At 42.6% G+C, this 15,272-nt stretch overlaps 1 protein-coding gene across 2 annotated transcripts in view; it reads right to left on the bottom strand.

The window, feature by feature from the left end:
- The window catches only part of LRMDA (leucine rich melanocyte differentiation associated), a 2,333,900-nt gene that overhangs the window by 877,017 nt on the left and 1,441,611 nt on the right, over positions 1-15,272 (bottom strand). For both annotated transcript variants that reach the window (XM_069240796.1, XM_069240797.1), the window contains exon 4: positions 507-638. In XM_069240796.1, coding sequence (XP_069096897.1) covers positions 507-638 — 132 coding nt within the window. The remainder of the gene's footprint in view (positions 1-506; positions 639-15,272) is intronic.

Below are 15,272 nucleotides of genomic sequence, written 5' to 3'. Positions count from 1 at the left end.
TTTAATCTGATATTCTGATGAAACCTGAATTCGCTCGATGGAAACTAATACGTGATTTCAGATTTTTTAAGAGGCTACATGGGATTGAAGGAGATTGAAGGAGAAAAAGTGCACTATTTTGCGATAATATGGGTCTTGCCCCGAGAACGGATAAAAAAAAGTCAGTATAATGTGTATTACACGCACAGAGCTCAATTTGTGCCTGCGGTCGCAAGTGACGGCGACTGGTACTTATTTTTCATCATCAGACTTGGAGATAGAGCAAGAGAGGGAAAGGCAGAAAAGGAATGAAGAAGAGAATGTAAAAGAAGCAGTAATAAAAGAAGGAGTAAGAGAAAGATAGCAAAACAGTCACAAAGGAAGAAAGAAAAGATTAAAAAAGCCTTCAAGCGTGAGCTAAATAGACAGGAAATCTAGGGTAGTTGAAGAAAGAAGCAGGAGGGGGATCAAGACTAGGATGGAGATAGATATATACAATTTTTTAAACATAGAGAAAGCACACAAAGGATATCTGATTCTTGTTCAGCGTCAAGGTATGCAGGTGTGGCAAGCTGGGCAACCTCAGCTCGTTGCTTAGCAGGTTGTTGTCCAAAATCAGTTCCTCCAGAATTTCAAATTTTTCCAGCCCGTGCAGCGACCTGCAGGGAGAGGAGAGAGATCACATATTAGAGAACTCACAATTGCTCACGCAAGCCTCCCCTCACAGAAATAAGAACATTCCTTATGTGTTCTGCTGGAGTTTGTTTGCTGTCTGTCAAAAGAGAAAATGCCAAGATTTAGTGGGAGGGGACTGGTGAAAGGGCGAGTGTTGGCAGGACATCACATCTTTCACTCTCTGGCAGCATGAAGGATGGGGGTCAGTTAGTGAATAGCCAGGATCCAAAACAAAGGTCTTCAGATAGAGAGGCCAGCAGGATAAATTTGTCAATGTCTTGTGCCTCCAGGCACCCAGTCTTGCCTGACCCTCACCCCACTTCCAAGATAAATAACCGTGTCACCGCTCACCTTCCCTCCCTGGCCACAAATTTAAGCTGCCATCCATCATGCCTGCCGAGAAATATCACAGCCCTCTAAAAATAATAAACACTGCACCAAAGTCGCCTTTTCTTGGCCATGTAAAATTAAGGGTGTGGGGGACATGCTGCAGTTTAACAGCTCTGCCTTCTACGGCAACCTCTCCAACCTGTGTCACTCTGGGTCAGGCAAGAGCTGTGCAACTCGCCTTCTGCATCCACCTCTCTGTAACATGTAACCCTATCTTAGAACCAAGTGTGAACTTCAATAAAAGTGAGCTGCCCCCAACTTCTGACTCTTGTAAGGCATTCTCCTATCTCTTCAATGCCACTTGCATCCTCCCTGCGATTTCTTATAATGGCCTCACATTTATCCACTTCTGTTTTCATTTTCAAAGTCTGTTGCATGACTGCTGCCAATTTTATACGATGAACATAGAGGCAGATTATACCGCCAGGGAAGGGTGATAAGTTACTCAGGGGCTATATATATATATTGATGTTATCAGAGAAGTCATGAGTGCCGTAATTTGTAGGGTAATTAGCAGTGCATGGCGAGTGTGCGAGTTATAGTTACCTTAGGGCACGAGTTATAGTTATGGCAAATACATTTTTCTTTTCAAATTGTGCAGAAGTATCTCAGTCTAAGTATATCATACATCAAAGCCTAAAAAACTCTCTCTCTCTCTCCCTCTCCCTCTCTTTCAATCTCGTTCTCCCACTCACATACCTACTCAGACTCTCACACACCCACTCAAAGACCCACAGACACCCTCATGCACCCACTCCCAGACCCAGTCACACACTGACGCATGGAGAGGGGGCGTTACATAAAAAGCTGAAATTCACCAGTTAGTTATCTCAAGTAACCCTAACTCACGCCCCGCCATGCACAATTTTGTCCGTGAAGTCATAGAGCAAGTCATGAGTAATGTTTTGGAGAAGAAATTAGCAGCACATTGCAAGGGTGCAAGTTATAGTTATTTTAGGGCATGCAAACGTTTTTTGAGTGAATTTTTATTTTTTTAATGTAAAGTAAGATGCCCATTTCCCTGGGTGGAATGGGGTTGGAAGCCCAACCACCAGTGAACACCGAACCCCCTCAAGTGCCCTGTCAGTGGGTCAGACCACTAGAACATAAAAATGAGGCACATTAGCTTTATCAGGAGATCAGCACAGCAACATCTATAAACCAGATCAACTGACTTTGTCAAAAAGTCACCAATAACTATAATCAAATGTACATTTTGTAAATTCACACATTGCAATGTTTAATATTAGTGATTACCACAACATGTTTTCCATAAATCATTAAAGAAAATATTAAACATGTCCGAGTTTTTTAAAACATATTTTAGGCCACTAATTGTAGCCATAGAACAAACCACAAGGGGTCCCTGCACTCCAGCTGAAGAGCATGCAGCTGTAGCTCGAAGTGCTTCAAATATATGGTAAGCTCTGCTGGAGTCATGGATTCAGTGCCCTAGGGGACTTACCTCAATGTTTAAAAAATGTTGTTAGGGTGGCTGCTGTGCTCCCTGCAGCCCCACCACAATAGAAAAAAAGAAGCTTGGTTGTGTCCCCTGCATGCCACCCTCTCATTTTGAAATCATACCAGACCTGGTGGGGTGTGGGCCCCCAGGACCCATTAATGGCTCAGGAAGGGGGGTTGCGCACCCCACTCCCCAAAAAATAGGCAGTGTGCCGACCCCACAGACCCTGGCCCGCGGGGCTCTTACTTTTGTAAAGGGCGGGAGGTCACTTTTTTTTTTTAATCAGATCTGCGGATCCTCCACAGAACCGATTTAAAAAGTTACATTTTTGGCCACAGCGCAGGGATCCATACAACAATCCTAGGGGCAGGTTATCCATAGCCTGCTACCCAGAATTTTTTTTTAACCTTTCTGGAGGACAGGAGACTGACTCCTAAAATGGCTGCCGCCACATCTTTGTTGATGTAGTGGCAGCCAATCAGATCAGATCTTTTGATATGTTATATCCCCCGGAAATTCATACATTTTGAACCTATATTTTTCACAAATTACTTTACGGATTTATACCAAGTTTGACCAAATTTGATGTAATTCAGTTCAGTGTTTTCCACTGAAGCTGTGTCTAATTTGCCTATGGAAAATTGCATGTGGAAAACGCATTTTGCGACCCCTCTTTTTTTTGGCCCCTGCTTGATGGATCACCCCAAAGATTTCAAGACAGGAGCTGAGGTGGATTAACTTTTTTTCGGACAGTTTTGTGAAGATTCTTTACGTGAGGTCATAAGCAGTGCATGGTAAGGGAGCAGGTTACCAACCGAAGACACTCAGGTCCTGCCCGAAACAAAGCGGGTAAAGCCGGACAACAGTGACATCAACCACTGCCTGAGCCGCTGTGCAACACAACAGGTAATATGAACTGTGAAGCATTTCACATTTGAAATGCAAACAATTCATTTAGAAAGATACAGACACCCATCCAGACTTTGGTGGATAATGCTTTTGCAAATTAAATGCTTACATTTCTTTTACAAAATGTATTTCACAGCATCGACCTTGCTGGGCACCAGCCAGTGGGCAAGGAGAAGAAGAAGATCTGGCCCCCAGATCCTCTCTGCCCCTGGACGCACAATGTGCATACTTTCACTTCCCTTTGGTAATAGTTCTCTATAATCATTCCCTTCCTTTGTAAAACTAATTACAGTGTCGTTAATATGAAGCGCAACCAAATGTAATATCGACAGCCCGCTTTGAGCTAGTCCAGGACAATTCTAGAACAGCCAATCATGCCCAGGTTCTGATAGGACTAGGGTACCTGACATATAGCAGAAATTCACAGTAAAAATGCATGCCCCATAACATTAACGAAAGGCCCATTTAAGATAGGCGCTACATTTTTTTTCTGTAAGTGTGAACTACTCTTACGGCTGCCACCTCCTTGCCATTAAGACACAATGGGCCCGGTTCTCAAGCCATCAACTTACATACAGAAATGGCTTGATTCACAAATGAAAATATACGTTCGGTAATCACAAAACTCTGCACAAAGATTTAGCAACACATGCTTCTCTCATTGGGTAAATCTTATATGAGGACTGGGAAAAGCAGGTGTAAAGTCTAGGTGTCCAATAACGTTTTATGAACATCCACATATTAATGTGTGTGAGACATTAACAAACTTTTTCATGACCTATTCACACCTCCGACAATGTCGGATATTTAGTAATCAGTGTTCAGGGCAGAAATGGAGAGGGGTCACCACAAAAATTGGCAGGGGTATAGAGGAAGGGACTTCTCCAAGGGGAAAACTTTCTCAGCATAGAGAATAAAAGTTTGAAAGTGAATTTGTACTGTGGGATTTTATTTACATATGAGCACGTTTGCAATATGTACATTTACTTGTGCAAAAATGCTTTGCATGGCTGTAAATGGAAATCACAAAAATACCCATGGCCTCATTTACACATACTAAAATTGGAAAAGTATTCCAAACTTAAAAGATAACCTATGCGAGTGAATTCTGCCTTTTTTTAATTGTCAACCCATATTTCCAGTCCTGGGCTTTGCTCCTAAATAGGACTACCAACAGGCTGTTAAGTCCAATTGGTTCAACATGAGCAAATTAATCAAATTTAAGCTTGCCCTAGGTTGTTTAATGAAAGCCCAGGCCTGGACAGAGTGCTCTGAGGACATTCAATGAAACAATAACCCTCCTTACTCCCAGAGCCCCCTCCCCCAGCAGCGACAACTTTTACCAAACTTTTATTATTGTTGTTTGGTAAAAGGGGTGGGGCCACTGGGATGACGTGCATAGGGGGGGGTGCACAGCATTCTCACTCAAAGCGCATGTGTGTTTGGCTGGCTGTAAGGGGCCGGCCAAACACACATGCGCTGTAGGCTCTCCTGCATAGGCTCCTAGGCTGTCTGGGAGCATCCTGGCTGAGCACTCCCTGCCAATCCTCCCAGCCAATCCTGATGCTGCTTCGAGCAGCGTCAGGACTTGCCGCAGGGCAGGATGGGAGCCTGTGCCTGCAGCGAGGAGAAGGAGAAACAAGAGGGGAGAGGCACGCAGAGTAGAGGTAAGGGGGTAAGTGTTTTTTTTTATTTTATTTTTTATTTTATTTTAATTCCTTCCACACATCACCCCCTTCACCTTCCCTTGAGCCGCTCCTGCTTACTCCCCACTTGTGTGAATTTCTAAAAGTAATGCGCCCATGAATAAAAGCTTTGCATGTTTTAAAAGCACAGTGCGCCAAGCTGCCCTTAGACCCTTTTTTCCCTATCATGGCTATCAAATGGTTCTCATTGATGGGTAAAGAGATGGAGTTTAGGTAGCCTGGAAAGGTATGATGCAGGACTATCCTTCACTTAGTAAGTGCCCATGGCTTCCCTTTGTTGTTTAGTGTCCATTTATGGGGACTCAACTGGCCTCTGTAGTATTTAGTCTCCCTTATTCCTCTCCAGAATCCCTATCCCTCTTTCTTCTTCAAGCTGTGCCTCCTCAAAAACCTACTAACATTCCCTCATTTATTTGTCCCTCATCAAACTCTCTTTGAATTCATCTGCCTTTAGAAAATGTTCATGATGAGGCCTGACCACACTGAGTGGTCTTAGGTCTGTCAGTTTGCTCAGGCGCTCACGTGCTCTGGATCTCTTCAACTTTGTTCTCCTCCCCATGCCTTTCTTATTTCCCTCTCCCATCATAAACTTGACACCAGTGCTTTAATAATAAATGTTGTGATAGCAACATTCAATGGTTGTCACTAAATCCTGTGTCTACAGATGAAAGGTTTATTCCGATCTACCAAGATTATAATCTTTGAAGAATACATTATGCATACATGGGCACACACACCATTCACTCAACTTTTTGTGTGTTTAAAACACATGAAAACCCACCAACTCGAATACGGCATAGTCATTTTCCTACCTCTAGAGTTAATTGTTCCCATGGCCTTTATCCGTGGTTACCTGCATTCAACTCATTTTTATGGGCGAGCACAAAGTGCTCCATCTATTCTGTAATCTCACTTTGGGCTTGAAACCACGCCCATGCCACGTCAGTCCATTACATTGGTTTGTGGGCTTGCCTTTTAAAATCAGCTTGCTTTCATTTGTGAAAGGCATGCATACGTCATGCCTTTTCTGGTGTTTAGCCCACCTACACAGCACCGGTAAAGTACCAAAAACATACGAGGCTCGATGTTTTCAGCCTGGAGTCCGGACTACTTTATCAGTTTATTTTACACGCAGTGCGATCGCGCTGCATTTTACATAGCGCAGTCGCGCTGCTTTTTTTTGCTTTACAACGCTAATAGCTCTAACTCGAACAAATGCGAGACCCGTTGCATTGAAAATGCTTGTTTATAATCCTCCAACTCAGGAGGACCAATTGCAAATATTTTGGGAAGATTCACTGCATCACAACTAATAGTTCTTTTTCAACAAGTATCGTATTGGATGCTTTGAAGCTAGGCCTTACTATTTGCATACGGTGTACAGGTGCTGCAATGTAAAGCAGTCATGTTATAAAAGTGTTAAAAGGGGTAATTTGGCATTAACTGTAACGCTGCTCTGAGAGCACAGCTCAAAGCAAAAATTAGAAAAAACAAATGTAAAAGTTCAGAAAAGGGTTGTGCCCAAGAGAGTTGTTGTGGTAGCTTTACCTGTGTATAACCAGAGACAACCAATATAGTGGGAAATATGCCAAATGATTACAGTGTTAGGTCAATTCGCACAGAGAAACCTAGTCACATTGCAGCTGAAGAAAAAGCTACAAAAACTTGTGTCTTCCTTATTAAGTTTTTTACTTTGTTTCAACTATGGAAAATATTTTATAAACAGCATTTTAAGGACTTCTTGTAATACATAAACTGCTAATGAAACAAAGGCAATGGTTAGGGTTCTTTTGCTAGGCATAATCTCCCAGAGATGGACTTGAATGGAAGAATGTGATAATAAGTAAGGAAAAAATAATATATGTGTATTTATATACAGACATGTTATGCAGATTTGTAGCGTGCACTTTCACAGGGGAAGGGTATCCTGGAGCTGAGAAGGTGTGAGTCTAGCCGAATCTAGGGCCTAGTGGACTTCTTGAAGAGTCATTTATATTCAAACATACGCACAGGAGGTTTTGGTCAGTCCATGTCATCTATTGACTGGTTTAAGGATTATTCACATTCTACTTCCACCCACCACAGCATATGGAATAAGGCAGTGCGCCAGGCCAGTTCATACACTGTCTGTCTGGCATTGTGAGTGATAGGATTTTTCTCAGATTATAGGTACAAAGTTGCCTGAAAAGTAGTTTATTTAAGTGCAACGCTAGGGTGTCTGGGCTACTGGACCACTGCTTGATTTTATACAGGTTGGCGACATTTTTTGCACATTGCATATGTTTGCAAAGTATAAATAAATAAAAACATTCTAATCTTGCAAAGTCCCGGCCTATTGGCTTTTGCCCATGCTTGTTATTTAAGATTCAACAAATACCTAAATATTCCTAATAATGCAGTCACTGTGCTTCACAGAGGAGGTGCACAGCAGGAGTCACATACAGGACTTCCATCACACACCTTACATGTTACAAGACAGGTGAGTGCCCTCTCGGAGTTTGGTAAATGTAACACTGCCTCCACAGAAGCGCACTTTATGTTGGTTAGTTTTGCCCTTAACTCTCAGACTTTCCATAAACTGGCATGTAACCGCGCAAGTACCCAGGAAAATACCGTATACCACCAATCTGAGAGATTCAAAAACACACTGGTAACAAGAGACACACAAGACTCAGAGGTATAAGAACAGAAACGAAGAACAGCAACAAGAGCGACAAACCCAAGAGCAAGAACCAGCTCTGTTGAGACACAATGAAGCCGAACTAAGGCACAGATTACAAAAGTGGCCAGAAAAACTGAATAGAGGCCGTGCTGGGTGGGATTCAAAATAGGAATAGAAGGGTGACAGAATTTTGCTTTGTGAAGTACTGAAGTGATGAGAGTCACATCTCCTTCTAGAAACATTGCCATATGTCAAAAATATAAGGTTTTGTACATATTTATTTATGTTAATTAGTCAGAAGTTAAGCAGCACTGGTGAGTGTCTGAATCCGGGCAGTGTTAAAAGAACATTTTTATATTTACTCATTTTTTAATTTTATAAACACAAAGTGTTTGAGTGAAAGGAAAACCTGGACCATATGCATGATATTAAATTATGTTAACTGAACAATAATCAATTTACTGGGTAAATAAATTATAAATTTGCTACAATCACGACTAATGTGAGAGTGAGGTGTTTGAACTGTGAAGAATGTGATGAAGAAACAGTCATAAATGATCAACACCTGGAGCAGAAACTAGGTTTGGTTAGGTTAGTGACGGAACAACACACAAAAGCGATATGAATAGTGTTATCTCAACAATAGGACCTAGATTTACCTGGTGGAGTGTGCTATAACTAGCCCCAATCGTATCTAGAGTCCTACTCAAAAGCAAGCAGAGTAAATATGTAGCACCACTGCAGTACTGGAAAGGAGTGAGACAAAACTAACAAACATATTTGCACGTCATGGACAGTGGCACAGCTTTTATGTCATGGGCCCTAATGGAAGCCAGAAAAACAGGCCCCTTACCTGCTTTCCCCCCAGGAAGGTATTCAAAGGCAGGCTTAATTGGGATACAGTGGACCCCTCCCATGCCTATACTTTGGTGACACTACACTTGCTGCACTGATGAAACCTGCAGTTCAGCATCCAAGTTTCTCATCCTAACTGTGTTTCCATGTCTCCTCTTTATCTTTTTGACTCCTCCCTCTTACCGTTTCATTCTCTCCCCCCACCCTTTCCTCTGTATCACTCCTCACCTCTTCTCTCTGCTCCTTATCTCCTTCATTTCTTCCCTCCCACACATCATTACTTCCTGTCTCCTTTCTCCTCCTCTTCTCCAGCCTCCTTGCTCTTCTTCGTCTTTAAGATGATTATTCCCTCCTACCAAATCTGCACATTTTTCTCTCCTCCTCTGCTTCCTTTTCCCCCTCTTCTTTTCTTTCGTCCATTTTCTCCATCTCTTTTCCAATTCTACCTTATCCTCTGCACCCAAGTACAACACCCACACTCCACAGGAGTAAACACACATCCATGTCCACATAGGCTTTGCGTTCAAAAACAAATTAAGAGTAAGTCCTCTAAAATAACTGTGGCTGGAGCAGGGGAGAGTAGGTCCCCACCCACCTCTGTGCCGTGGTACACTGCACCAGCTACACCACTGATTGCCTCTGGTCGCAGGGAAATAAAGGCTAAAGAACTGAAGGAATTCAGAGTTAGGAAAACAACAAAGGTGAAGGAACAAATAGGCTAGGCTAGAACTGAAGCATAAGCGCTGTCATCGTAAGAGACAGCTCGTTTCTGCAAATGGTAGGACCTCTATTTACCTGGAAGAGCTACTACTATTGCTGGTAACATGTGGCTAGTGCAGAGCAACTGATCTACCTGGTTCTGGAAGCTCTGACTCTCACTATGTGGGTATGTATTTTCCACTGACATGTTCTCCAGCTTCTCCAAGCCTAATGTATTTGAGGTTTATTGGTCTCCTGTGTCTGATGTTGACGCTCTGTCACTATTTTCAGGTCGACTAATCTATACACATTTGTGCACTGACTACATGACATATATTCATGTATAACATGGGATTTTACATTGTAGTGTGTTCACATGAAATTTGCCATTATTAATGTGGGCCTCAATTTAAACTCTCACGCTAACGTCGAAAATGTGCATTTTGGCTGCTGTGATTCTGCCTCACTTTTCTCTCAGTTTAGGAGCCGAGCTCCAAGCTGCAGTAGTTTGAATTAATTAATTGACCTGTTGTTTTAGTTTATTTGAGAATAGTTTATCAGAGGGTGTTTCATAGAGAGTGAATAAAAAATTCCAACACCTGCAGATTGGACAAGCTGACCACGATGTATCATCGTATTACAAGCTATCTCTTAAAGGGCATGCAGCTGGAAAACTTCCATTGCGCGATGCCTGGGAAGAAGACCTCTAAAACTGTATCATCAATGTATACTCCTGATTGGTTACCTCTCTCTGGGAACTGCGGGGAGTGTTTTAAACCACTGAAAATGTTATGTTGAATTGTGCACTGCTGAGCCAGTTAGATTTATAGAAATGCCCTTTCCACCTGCTTGACAGCAGATGCCCTTTTTCCACTCTCTCTCGACTTTTTTTTTCCTGCTCAAAGAGTTAGACTTCTGAGCAAATTCTTTCTCTTTTACCTGACTAAACCTTTATTTGATTATGCTAATAGAGGCTTTACTTGCTGATACCTTCTGCTTCCTTTCCCCCATTCTTTCAATTTCTTAGCTTCATATTAGGGACTGTCCCTTCCGGGGAAACTGAAATTTACTCAATTAGCATATGAACGCTTTAAATAGTCTCTGGTGCTGATTTGTTAATGCCAAACATAAGCCTTGGATCAAGGTCCATCTACTTAAGAGCAGCTAGTACTTTAGTAAGCACCAATAATCTGCACAGTGGAAACCCATCCCCCGATGAAAGAATATTGGTAGCAGAGGATGGTTCCTGCTGAGGTTTAGAAAGTTAGATTTGACCTATAATCTGCCCCAGCTGACTCTGTGTACAGAGGTTCCATGGTCCAGATCGGAGAACTGGCGATGTTTTGGCATTCCTGAGGCAGATGCGAAATCCTGTGAATTCGAGGATAAGTAGGATTATGCGTATTATATTGTGTGCTGTTGAGCGTCGTGGTGTTCTCTTGTGAGGATGTACAACTAAGATTGGTGTTTGGTTGAATACTTGTGCACAAGAGTAGGCCACACTCGTCAGGGTGAGTTCCTGCTGGTCGAGATTTCCCTTCATATGTGTAATAACGTCAAGAAGGCCTTATCCCCCATACTTCCCCTAGAGTAATTGGTGACTTTGAATTTTCTTTAGTGGCAGTGGCAGACAAGAGTTACTGTTATCTTATTGATAATTTGCAATTGCAAAGCTGTTCACCATTGAGTGAGAGATGCTTTCAGGTGTTGGGAGTTACATCATGCAAAATCAAGCTGGTAAAGGTCTGTTGGTGGGGTCCTGCTCTGGGATTGGCTATTACATTAGAGAGTGCTAAATCAATAAGGGTAAAATTGAAATAACCAGCAGTTCTCAGCTAATCACAATGTAATATGCAACAATACTATTACCCAATCCACTGAACTGACCACTCACAACTGCACTCCACAGCTTTGAGTGGTCAGTTTTTGAAGGCATCTCTAATAAGCCGATTGTGAATCCTGTTTCTGCTAAAGTCCCCCTGAAAATAGGTCCCCTGGAAAAGAACCACAAGTTTGTGATATGTAAATCTAGTCTAGTCAATCCATTGGACAGGGATCTAATCTGTAAATTAAACTGCATGATCTATTGTGCACTGGGTGGTGTGGAGCTCCAGACACACAATGAGGATGTAGACTTGAAATTAAGAATACAAACGTCAGCCACTGGACTATTCTCGGTTTTGTCAAAGAAGTCTTACGCCCTGACTTAAAGGACTCCGTGAAGGAGGAAGTCTGGGATTATACTGGCCTTAAAAAATATGCTGATCTTGTGAGAATAACAATAAAGAAGAATATAGAGTATCCCTGAATGCCCCAACACAACCTCTCACCAGACGAAGTGGCTGGAATTACCCCGGTATTTGAGTCCCTGTTAGGGCAAAGCATCTTATGAGAAATATTTGTGAGTCCCTAACATTAACCTATCATGGGTTTGCAAAAACCAAATAAATAGTGGAGAATTGTTCAGGACCTGCGAATAGTCAATTATGTTGTAGTCTCATGTTGTCCTGTGGTACCAAGTCCTGCCATGATACTCTTTTAAATATCTTGCAATGCTGAGTGGTTCACAGTCATTAATCTGTGCAAAGCATTCTTTTCAAATCCCTTGCATGAGGTCAGTCAGTTCCTCTTTGTGTTCCGAATTTCAAAATAAAGTTCTGGCATGGTGACAAGTTCCACAAGGATACACATGAAGCCCCTCAAACTACAATCAGATATTGAAAATGAATCTGGAGTCCTTGCAGTTGCCATGTAATTCAGCTCTAGTTCAATACATCAATGACCTATTGGTGACATTAACAACATGAGATGCATGCAGACAAGACACCATTTCCCTGTTGAACCATTTGGCGGATAATGTACAAAAGTGCCTCCAATCAAACTGCAATACTGTCAGAAGGAAGTCTATCATATTGAAAATAAACTCTATCACAACATGAACAGAAATCTGAAATTGTGAGGGAATGGTGAGCTACTATCGTCAGTGGATTTCAAACTTGTCCCTAGTGTCAAAGCCTCTATAGAGTCCGACACTCAGCAGTGTGTCTGATCCGCTACCTTGTGACAATGAATGTATAAGTTCCGTCCTCGAGCTGAGAGAAAGACTCTGCCACATCCCGGCCTAGGAATGCCAGCCAGCTTATAATAAAGATTTAATTTTGTTACTGCAGTGAAAGGGATAACTTCTACCTCTCTGTACTTACACAGACCTATGGCAATTCTAAATGCCCTGTTTATTGATTCTCCACCACTCTTGAACCAGTAGCGGCAGGGTTGCAGTGTTGCCTAAAGGCAGTGGCCACAGTTGGTGTCAGCATTCAACATTGTGACAGGATAGTTATGGGCTATTCCCTGATGGTAATAGTTCCCCATTCTGTTGAGATCTTGCTAACCTGCATGCAAACACAGCACAAGACACATACTAGACTCACCAAATATGAACAGCTTATTCTTGTCCCAGATAAAAGTATTCTTTGGAGATGAAGAAGCCTAAGCCCTGCTACAGTGTTGTCTTTGCTTGTCACCAACTACAATAACAATGGGGTTGACCATGCTTGTCTTAATGTTACAGAATTCTGTACCAAACCAAGACCCAATATTTGAGACCCACTTCTGGAAGGGCCCGAGTGCATGTTGTTTGTGGGCAGCTCTTGTTTAAGAGATAAATGAGGGATTTTGAAAGCAGCCTATGCACATAAGAAGGTGTAATTGAAGCTTCCTGTTTGTGCAATGTAACTTCTGTACTGAAGGCTGAACTGATTGCTCTTACTAGAGCCTGTAGTGTCATTAACAATTTAAGAGTCACCATCTATATTGATAGCCAATACGGGTTTGGAGTGGTCCACAATTTTGGACAGTTGTTGTCCCAGAGGGGTTTCGTGACTTCTTCTGGCTCCCACATCCAAAACAGAAATTGTGTTATGGACCTGTTTGAGGCTCTAGAGTAGTCCACTGAAACAGCGGTTATAGAATGTGCAGCACCCAAGACTGGATTTGATTTTGTGACTGCTAATGGATGTAATAGCTAGCCAGATACTGTGCTCCTGGGTCTTGTACACTGAATACAGACTATTCAGACAATTCTGAAACTGGTGTTGTTACAAGCCATTTAATGAGCATTTTTATGATAAGTAGGAAGAGTTTAAGAGTTTGCAGGAAGAAGTCACAGGAAGTGAACAGGAAGCTTGCATCAGAGATGGGTATGTGAAGAATCAAGATGAGATCTAGATTTCAATAGACGGGAGACCTGTCCTGCTAGAAGCTCTATTGCCTGGCATTGGTAGACATTTATACAGCCCAACCCAGATAGGGAGGCCTGCAGTGGTACACCAGTTTAAAACACAGTGCTTCAATCCCCGGTTCCGTTTCATTGCCAATAATCTATGTTACTTGTCAGCAGTTGAAGAAAGGCAGAAGAACTGCAGTGACAATGAGTCATACAGGGAGATCAGGTGGTCCTTTCAATCGTATGCTGCTTGATTTTGTTGAGGAGCCCGTAGGCCCTAACTGTAGTGTGTATTGCTTCACATTGGGTGGAAGCATACCCAACAAGGAAAAATAAGAGTCTCACTCTAGCCAAGCTATTATTGAGGGACTTGGTCACTCGTTTTGGCTTGTCTGTTTCTTTGGAGTCAGATCGTGGAGCTCATTTGAATAATAAGGCTATACATATGCTGTACCTGGCCCTGCAGGTGGACCAAAGACTTAATTGTAGTTACAGGCCAGAGGTGTGTTATGTTGTCAAACTGACCAATAGGAGGCTAAATCCTTGATTAAAAAGTGTGTGCTTCCATGTATCTCAAGTGGCCTGATGCCCTTCCCCTGGTGATGGGGAGTCTCTGAAACACCCCTGATTGGAAGGCAGGACTGTCCTCACACAAGATCGGCATGGGAAGAGGCATATAATGGCTTGACAAAAAGTATAAACCTATGTGAATATGCTGAGTAGAATTTAACACATTATCAGGTATATCGTATGAAAATACAGCAGTTAGTTTTAATGTTTTCAGTCAGAAGGAATGGGCAGCTACCTCCCCCCCTTCCCCCGTGAAGCGTTCAGTGCATATATTTTAAAAAAGGTACAGCCGAGAACTGCTTGAATTCCATTCTGATGTTGAGAGCGGACTAAGAGCTCAGGGATGAAACTAATGGTGTACCCGGATCCCACAAAGCAGTTTAAAATTATGATCTAGCACGAGAGCAATAATTTTGATGGGTGTGCAAACTGGTCTAAACAGGAAAAGTACTACCAGAAGCTAAAAAAATACCTACGGGATGGTGTCAAATCATGTGAATAGTCAGCCTAGGTCATCTCATTGCTGCCTGCACTTGAAAGTCTGCATGTTAATCAAAACCCGAGTTTAACAACCGTGCATCAAATGTATTACTTTATGCATATACTGTATTTGGGCATGTTTATTTCAGCTAAATGCTGTTACAGGCATGTAGTTCGGCACATGCTTTGGCTCTGGAATAGCACCACTATGCCGCTTGTGTTACGTCTATTTAGCATGCCGAGGAATATCCCCCCACCCCCCTCCCTCAATCACAGACCTCTGCCTTCGGTATTCCGTGGCACTGCTCTCTGCTGCTGCAGTGGGGATTGAGAGATCACGGGTTGGGGAATGCACGCAGAGGGCAATGGGGTTAACATGCGTACCATCCTTGCACGTTTGGCATGGCACCGCGACTGTCCCCGAGGAGGGCAGCATGCAAGTGTCACCGCTTAATTACAGCGCTGCTGACATCTCAATAGAGGATGTAATGTCAGCTCCACTTCAGCCCGGCTCTTCCCTCTGCTGTCTTTTATTCTGTATAAATGCAATTAGACGATGAGTCTCTGACAGGTTTCATTTGCTTCCCTCGCGCAAGCTTAGAAATCCAATTTTCAGCTCAAAATTATTTGTAAAACGGCGCATCTCGACTTGAGTGCAAC

This window comes from Pleurodeles waltl, chromosome 6 (genome assembly GCF_031143425.1).
Source record: "Pleurodeles waltl isolate 20211129_DDA chromosome 6, aPleWal1.hap1.20221129, whole genome shotgun sequence".
Lineage (NCBI taxonomy): Eukaryota > Metazoa > Chordata > Amphibia > Caudata > Salamandridae > Pleurodeles > Pleurodeles waltl.
This window is presented reverse-complemented; position numbering and strand designations above follow the sequence as displayed.